Raw genomic sequence first — 8295 nt, 5'->3', positions numbered from 1 at the left:
CAGAATTACCTGAAAGAGACGTTGGATTAATTAGGTATAGTAAACTTTAAAAACATAACATACAATGAATACCTGCAAATAACAATAATTTAATTAGTTACAGAAAACATGTTACAAACATTATAAAATACCATTATATACAGATAATTGCCACATATAGGCCTATACTTTATTAAACCTGATAAATAGCAACAATAATAACACATTTATATAGGATTGTTTTTTGTTTGTTTGTTTTGTTTTTGTGTTTTTTTCTATGTTTTTTTCTGTTTGCTTGTTTTGTGCCCCCTCCCCTCCCTCCCCTCCCCTCCCCCTCCCCCTCCCCCTACCAAGTTGATTCTAGTAACATTTTACAGAAGACATTTCACACCAAACACCCAACGTTTGTTTTACTACAGCCATTCTTTGTATTCGTCTTTCCACATTCTTCTTTGGTATCAAAGTACTGATTTCAAAATTAAAGAACTCAATACTAGAACACATCGAGTTTTTATATCTATAATTTTTTTTTTTTTAAGACGCCTAATATCTCTAGTGGCATTGTTAAACAAAACAAACTTAAGACGCCCAATATCATGCATTATGATTATAATATTGAAAAATCCGTAATCGGTCCAGTCTGAAAAACCGACGAAAACAATCGGGACATTTCGGTAATGTTCGGAATGTGTATTTATTAACATTAGTTAACACTTTACTATCATGTCTCAAACGAGAAGCACATTGACATTAATTTGTTGTGCCAATACAAGCGTGATTGAACCATTTGGACGTAAACACATTCAGTATTTATTCAAATGTTACAATTATTAACAGAAACATGTGAACACTGAACACCATTAAGAGTTGACGCGCGATACAATTGTTTACATTTACTTCCGTGTTTCACAATCACCTGAAAGCGAAATACGTCATCATTTTATTATACTTATACACCGATTTGTGGCTTTTAGAAATACACGGCGTACATTTTGTTTCGTTAGTATTGAAACAGACCAGTGAAAATGGCAGCCAGAACTGACAGTAAAAAGACTTCCCTCGCTGAGGCAAAGACAAAGTATGAGTATTTCTGGAAGGAAGAATCCCCCTTCAGTCAATGGTATCCTGCCAAATTTAAAGACGGCAATCAGTCGTATATGTGTGCCGAGCAGTACATGATGCACAGAAAAGCAGGTGAGAGATGTCCTATAATTATATCAGTGAGTGGCTGATCTAAGGGGGGCTACTCCCCCCCCCCCAAAAATTTTGCGACAGTTTGTGGCCATCTGCCACATGTCATTGCCCTCCCCCCAATGGATTTTCTGGATCTGCCACTGTTAGTATCCATTCTATTTGGGGGGGGGGGGTATATAGGTTTTGTCTCCGTCGGTCTGTCCATCAAGATATGATATTCAGCTCGATCGGCGATCACTCTCTTACATACTCGTTTTTCACCGCCCCGTCTAGTGCACCACGATTAGTAACTCAAAGGCTGTGGTATGTGCTATCATGTCTGCGAGAAAGGACATATAGACGCTTTGCCGTTTATCGTTAGGAGTAGCCTATTAGTATGGGGCGTCAGCAGCTTTAAACTCTCTCTCTCTCTCTCTCTCTCTCTCTCTCTCTCTCTCTCTCTCTCTCTCTCTCTCTCTCTCTCTCTCTCTCTCTCTCTCTCTCTCTCTCTCTCTCTCTCTCTCTCCTATGTTAACAATATCTTACACCAAATAGCCCTAATTTAAAAAATATGTTGAGGTGTTGTCAAAGATATTATTTTTCGTTTCCTCCCCATTGTTATTTCCAGTTGCGAACAAGAAAGAAAGAAATGTTTTATTTAACGACGCACCCAACACATTTTATTTTCGGTTATATGGCATCAGACATATGGTTAAGGACCACACATATTTTGAGAGGAAACCCGCTGTCGCCACTGCATGGGCTACTCTTCCGATTAGCAGCAAGGGATCTTTTATTTGCGCTTCCCACAGGCAGGATAGCACAAACCATGACCTTTGTTGTTAACCAGTTATGGATCACTGGTCGGTGCAAGTGGTTTACACCTACCCATTGAGCCTTGCGGAGCACTCACTCAGGGTTTGGAGTCGGTATTTGGATTAAAAATCCCATGCCTCGACTGGGATCCGAACCTAGTACCTACCAGCCTGTAGACCGATGGCCTGCCACGACGCCACCGAGACCGGTCAGTTGCGAACAGTAAATAAATGGTAAATGAAAGATCACAATTATCAAGCGCCAGCCGATCAACTTTCGATTATATTCTCTTAAAAAAAGGTAGGGGAACTCTAATAAGAATTTACAATTGCCAAAAGTGTAAGGTATATTAGCTGTGGGGAATAGTTATATGATAATAGTGAATTAATTGGGCAAACAATACAACCGGTAGTTCAGTATTATGGTAGGTTTTATGACCACCAAAGATCTTGAAGGACGATTGGGGTCAGAAGTTAAATTTGAAGTTGACGTTTTTTTATCAGTAAATAGCAAATTAACACAATAAAAATGACTAAAAACAAAACAGTAACAATTGTATGATCAACAAAATGAAAAAGGTTGACAGAAATAATGTTCCACAATGATTAATGGACCTTCCTGGAAATGGTCAAAATCGAGAATGACACCCCACGCACGTGTACGGGGCAATTGCGTGATACATGTGCAAACCTTGGAATGTGTTTTGGTGTGTTGATAAACAGACCTGAACGTTCTTTACTAGGATGTCTGTGGTCAAATCGTATGTTCGGTCTAATAGTTGATATTAACATTAATATTTCAGGTTCCCCTACTTTTTTTGAAGAGTATACAATCGGTTAAAAGTATATAAACTTAAGAAATAGTTGAATTATTAGAGCTAAGCCCCTCTTGCTGTGTTCACCAGGAAATACACTGCAAATTGTAATTTTATGTTTAACATCTATTCAGTATTTGTTTTCTTTACGTACACATAAACACTTATCCAAACGCCAGAATATTGACATCAATTCCATAATTGAAGCTGTAGGAACAGTTACAGTTAACATTTTCTGCGACAATCGATCATGGATTTCTAGAATCGATCACCACATCAGTAGAGCGCAACCGATTAAAAAATTTATACTCGATCACTGGACCATCACTTCCATTACCCACAATTACAGTTAAATAATATAATAAAAGAAACCCGAAAGACGCCCAGCAGGCACCAAAGAAATGTACGATGATCCCCACCTCATCTTCCATGGTCAGAACAGTTCTAACCTGTTAATCTTTGACCTGGACCCCAGGTAACCCAGGTATGTGCATATTGATATTATTAATCCGTAGTTGGATAAGAAAAAATCATATAAACATAAAAATTATTACAACTTTAATACCCTTTGCTACCTCTTTCCTTTTCTCTCTTTAATACAGTAATTCGTTTACGTAAAAATAGTAAGTAGTCAGTCGTGTTTGATTGAAACGTTCTCTTGTATTTGTCCAGTGTTATTCAGAGATCAAGAAAGCGCCATGAAGATCCTCCACTCCCAAGATCCGAAAGTTCAGAAGTCTTTAGGTCGGAAAGTGAAGAACTGGGACCAGGAATTGTGGGACAAGTCGTGCAGGCAGACTGTCAAAGAGGCGTCTCGACTGAAGGTGAATAGACCACACACTCCAACAAACCTCAAACAAATATAGCTAATGTTCATAGCGACCATCTTCTATACGTCTGGATATTGCTAACTTATAAGCATTAGCGTGACTTGAATAAATATACTTAGTTCTTGTCCTAGGTATAAGCGTACGGGCTCCCTTGTTTTTTTTTTTTTTTTTTTTGGGGGGGGGGGGGGGGGGAGAGCTGATTTTTGCCCGAATTAAAAGAAAATGCCCGAATCTGGATAACAACGTTTTTTTTCTATTTAGCATTCATGCCAGACGAGTAATGGATTACAACTAATATTGTGGGTACTGTAGAATGATGGAAATACATGGTGAAAAGGTTTCAGGCCAGCTCATTTTGCCCGAATAGTGCTATAGGCCTAGTGTTTGTCCACATTTGAAAATTTGCTACAGCACTAGCGGGCAGTTGCCTCCTCCTGCCCCCTCCTCCACCCCCCCCCCCCCACCCGTCTTGTACGTTTATCGTCCTAGGGAAATTTACCAGTGAAATAACTATGATGAAATGGTGTAGATTACTAACTAAAGTGATCCAAGAAAGTGGCACACACACACACACACACACACACATCAACACAGACACACACACACACACACACACACACACACACACACACACACAACCACGCAGACACGTACAAATATATACATGCATAATAATTAAAACATGTACTCATTTGATTCATTTATTTTATATTTCCTTTGCACAAATATCTGTAACATTTGTTTTTGTCCTTCCAGTTTTCGCAGAACCCAAACCTAAAGAAAATCCTCTTCGACACGTTTCCTAAAACTCTGGTTGAGGCCAGTCCAGTGGATACGATCTGGGGGATCGGTTATGCCGCGGACCACCCCAACGCGTGGGATGAAGCCACGTGGCGAGGGCAGAATCTCCTAGGTTACGTCTTAACGGAAGTGAGAAACGACATGATGGAGGAAGAGGGACTGAAAACATAATATACAATACACTCTTCTGTAGTTGTGTAAAAAGTAGTAAATAGTTAGGTACATTAATTTTATAAATAAAGACACCGATTTAAAAATTTCGACTTCAAGATCTTTGTGACTAATGTACTACATGTATACTGTTGAAAACGTGGAGGTTATCCCCCATAGGAAAGAAAAGGAGGAGTCTATTTGTTGAACGACACCTCGGCACATTTTGATTAAAACTGACTATTTGGTGTCTAACAGTGTTACATGATTGTGGTTACTTCGACACTTGGTCAAGGAAGCAGGAAGAAACTTGCTGTCGCATACGTGCTTTCCTACAGACAAGAAAAGAACAAGGAATCTTTGATGTGCGTTTTCCAGACATCACAGTAAATACCACAGTCTTTGATGAACCATCGGGACCAAAAATGTGTTTGTTTTGTTTAGCGACACCACTAGAGCTCATTGATTTATTAATCATTGGTTATTGGATGTCAAATATTTGGTAATTTTGACATATAGTCTTAGAGAGGAAACCCGCTATATTGTTCCATTAGTAGCGAGGTATCTTTTATATGCACCATTCCACAGACAGGATAGCACATACCACAGCCTTTGATATACCAGTCATGGTGTACTGGCTGGAACGAAGGAAGGTAGGACATTTTTTATTTAATGACGCCCTCAACACATTTTATTTACGGTTATATGGGGTCGGACATATGATCAAGGACCAAACAAATATTGAGAGGAAAACTGCTGTCGCCACTTTATGGGCTACTTTTTCCGATTAGCAGCATGGGATCTTTTATATGCACCATCCCATAGACAGGATAGTACATACCACGGCCTTTGTTACACCAGTTGTGGAGCACTGGCTGGAGCGTGAAATAGCCCAATGGGCCCACCGACGGGGATCGATCCTAGATCGATCGCGCATCAGGCGAATGCTGTACCACTGAGCTACGTCCCACCCCCTGGCTGGAACGAGAACCCTCGAGATCAAGCGCTCTATCACCTGGGATGGTGCATATAAAAGATCCCTTGCTGCTAATCGAAAAGAGTAGTCCATGAAGTAGCGACAGCGGATTTCCTCTCTCAATATGTGTGGTCCTTAACCATATGTCTGACTCCATATAACCGTAATAAAATGTGTTGAGTGCGTCGTTAAATAAAATATTTTCTTTCTTCCTTCCTATCACAGAGCTTCACCCTACGTCACTTTCATTACGGGATATACATGTATATAGTCAGTGTGTGCCAAAAGGGAACTGATGAATTCGCTTATTACTATAATGAATAAACTTTACATGAAAATATCTTACGTTTTAAACCTATACCAACTTGCAGATCATTAAAAACAAATTCAATGTAATTAATTTAAAAAAACGTTTCTTAAGAAATTACTATGAACTTGTTCAGATTAAATATCTTTAATATAGCGATGCAGACAACATGCTAGAACAGCTATGGTCCGCAGTTTCACCTGAATTCTTACTAGTAATCCATAATGTAATCACGGAGATTGTTTTACCCTGGCTGTACTGTTAGTTGTTACCTGTATAAAAAGGACACTAATCTTATCCTATGGAATTTGATGACAATTAGTTAAAACTTAAAATCTTTTGACATGAGTTTTAACTTTATTCAATATATAGTTATATACCAATTACTAGGTTCTCTTTATACACAATGTATGTGCTATACACTCGTCGGAAAATGAAGGTAGCTTTCTTATTTGTTAAATAATTTTATTTTGTGTTGTGGTGAATAAAACAATTTTCATTTGTCCATTGTATTCCAGTTATCGAATATATATAAGTGCACTTACACACAGACAGGACAGTGCATACCACTACATTTGATATACCAATCGTGAGTCTGTGGTTGAGTCCACCGATGACGATTGATATATCAGGCGAGAGCTCTACCACTGAGGTGCATCCAGACTTAAATTGTAAGAGTGCACAAACTGTAGATGCAATTATAGCCGGACCTTATTTACAGGGGAGAAAAATAATAGTTTACACCAGTATAACTGCACTGGCGTATATATATACACACATACATACATACATACATACATACATACATACTCTTAAAAAAAGTAGGAGAACTCTAATAAGAATTTACAATTGCCAAAATTGTAAGGTATATTAGCTGTGGGGAATTGTTATATAATAATAGTGAATTAATTTGGCAAACATTACAACCGGTAGTTCTGTATTACAGTAGATTTTATGACCACCAAAGATCTTGAAGGACGATTGGGGTCAGAAGTGAAATTTGAAAGATGACGTGTTTTTTTATCAGTAAATCGCAAATTCAAACAATAAAAATGACTAAAAACAAAACAATAACAACTGTATGATCAACAGAATGAAAAAGATGACAGAAACAATGTTCCACAGTGATTAATCAATCTAATTAAAATTAGCTCCACTATTACATGTGGATCTAACACCAGCCAGTTGGAGCTCATGTCCACCAATCAAAACCTTACTTGCAGAATCCTGCCAGTGATTTAAAAATAATTTGAAAACATTCCGAATTATCCTGAGGGTATACGATATGTTTCATGTGAATTACGAATGCCTTATTTAGACCAGTAGAACTAATTTTAATTGGATTGCTAACAACACTGCGTAGTCCCCAATGTCCAGGTAACATTTCGTCTGTAAATAATAATTTAAATATTGACCAATCACACTTCGCCTTTTATAACGTTATTTGGGAGCATACAAATTCTAAAAATATCGGGCGAGTCTATTTTAGTGGCCGCAGTACAGCGAACCATACCAATACGTACGGGGTGGGTTATCAGTCTTCAATTTTACATTAAAAATTATTTATTTATTTATAAAAAAACAACAACTAAATCAGTCTTCAGTTTTACATTACAAATTATTTATTTTATAAAATAAAACATGTTTTAAGGCATTCGTAATTCACACGAAACATGTATACCCTCAGGATAATTCGGAATGTTTTCAAATTATTTTTAAATCACTGGTAGGATTCTGCAAGTAAGGTTTTGATTGGTGGACATGAGCTCCAACTGGCTGGTGTTAGATCCACGTGTAATAGTGGAGCTAATTTTAATTAGATTGAGTGATTAATGGACCTTCCTGGAAATGGTCAAAATCGAGAATGACACTCCACGCACGTGTACGCGGTAACTGCGTGATGCACGTGCAAACTATGGAATGTGTTTTGGTGTGTTGATAAAAAGACCTGAACGTTCTTTACTAGGAGGTCTGACATATTAATGCTAGTATCAACTATTAGACCGAACATACGTTTTGACCACAGACATCATAGTAAAGAACATTCAGGTCTGTTTATCAAGATGAAACTAGTTTTTGTTTTACAACCAACACACTCACATTTATCACCAATCACAGGACTTGCGGTGTTAACTTCTCTATTGAACTTTGACCCAGTCGGAATTTATTTGGTTCAGTACTACCTATATTCAAGGGACGATATATTCTAATTCAGTCTTTGCGACTGTTATAAAAATCACCCGCCTTATAACTGCGTATATTCTACCATTTTTTATCGTAAACTCAACAGGAATGTCCGCAAATTGTCAAACACAGATACCATCTAAACGGAATGCATTATTTTAGCTGATAAAAATGTGTCGGGATTTTTTCTCGGTTTGTGACACATGGTCTGGAGTTTTAGAGAAAATATCCTACCACACAGACTGTCCGATTAGCACTGATCAAC

General features: G+C 38.0%; 1 protein-coding gene across 1 annotated transcript; it reads left to right on the top strand.

Moving 5' to 3' along the window:
- The first annotated feature begins 668 nt into the window (after positions 1-668).
- On the top strand, positions 669-4673 carry LOC121375485 (N-glycosidase Npun_R5314-like). Its single transcript, XM_041502960.1, has 3 exons — positions 669-1173; positions 3455-3606; positions 4369-4673. Exons 1-3 carry the CDS (start codon positions 1005-1007, stop codon positions 4582-4584), a joined length of 537 nt encoding a protein of 178 aa, XP_041358894.1. The 5' UTR covers positions 669-1004; the 3' UTR covers positions 4585-4673.
- The last annotated feature ends 3622 nt before the right edge of the window (positions 4674-8295 follow it).

This window comes from Gigantopelta aegis, chromosome 6 (assembly GCF_016097555.1).
Source record: "Gigantopelta aegis isolate Gae_Host chromosome 6, Gae_host_genome, whole genome shotgun sequence".
Classification (NCBI taxonomy): domain Eukaryota; kingdom Metazoa; phylum Mollusca; class Gastropoda; order Neomphalida; family Peltospiridae; genus Gigantopelta; species Gigantopelta aegis.
The sequence above is the reverse complement of the archived record's forward strand: the minus strand, read 5'-3'. Positions and strand labels throughout refer to the sequence as shown.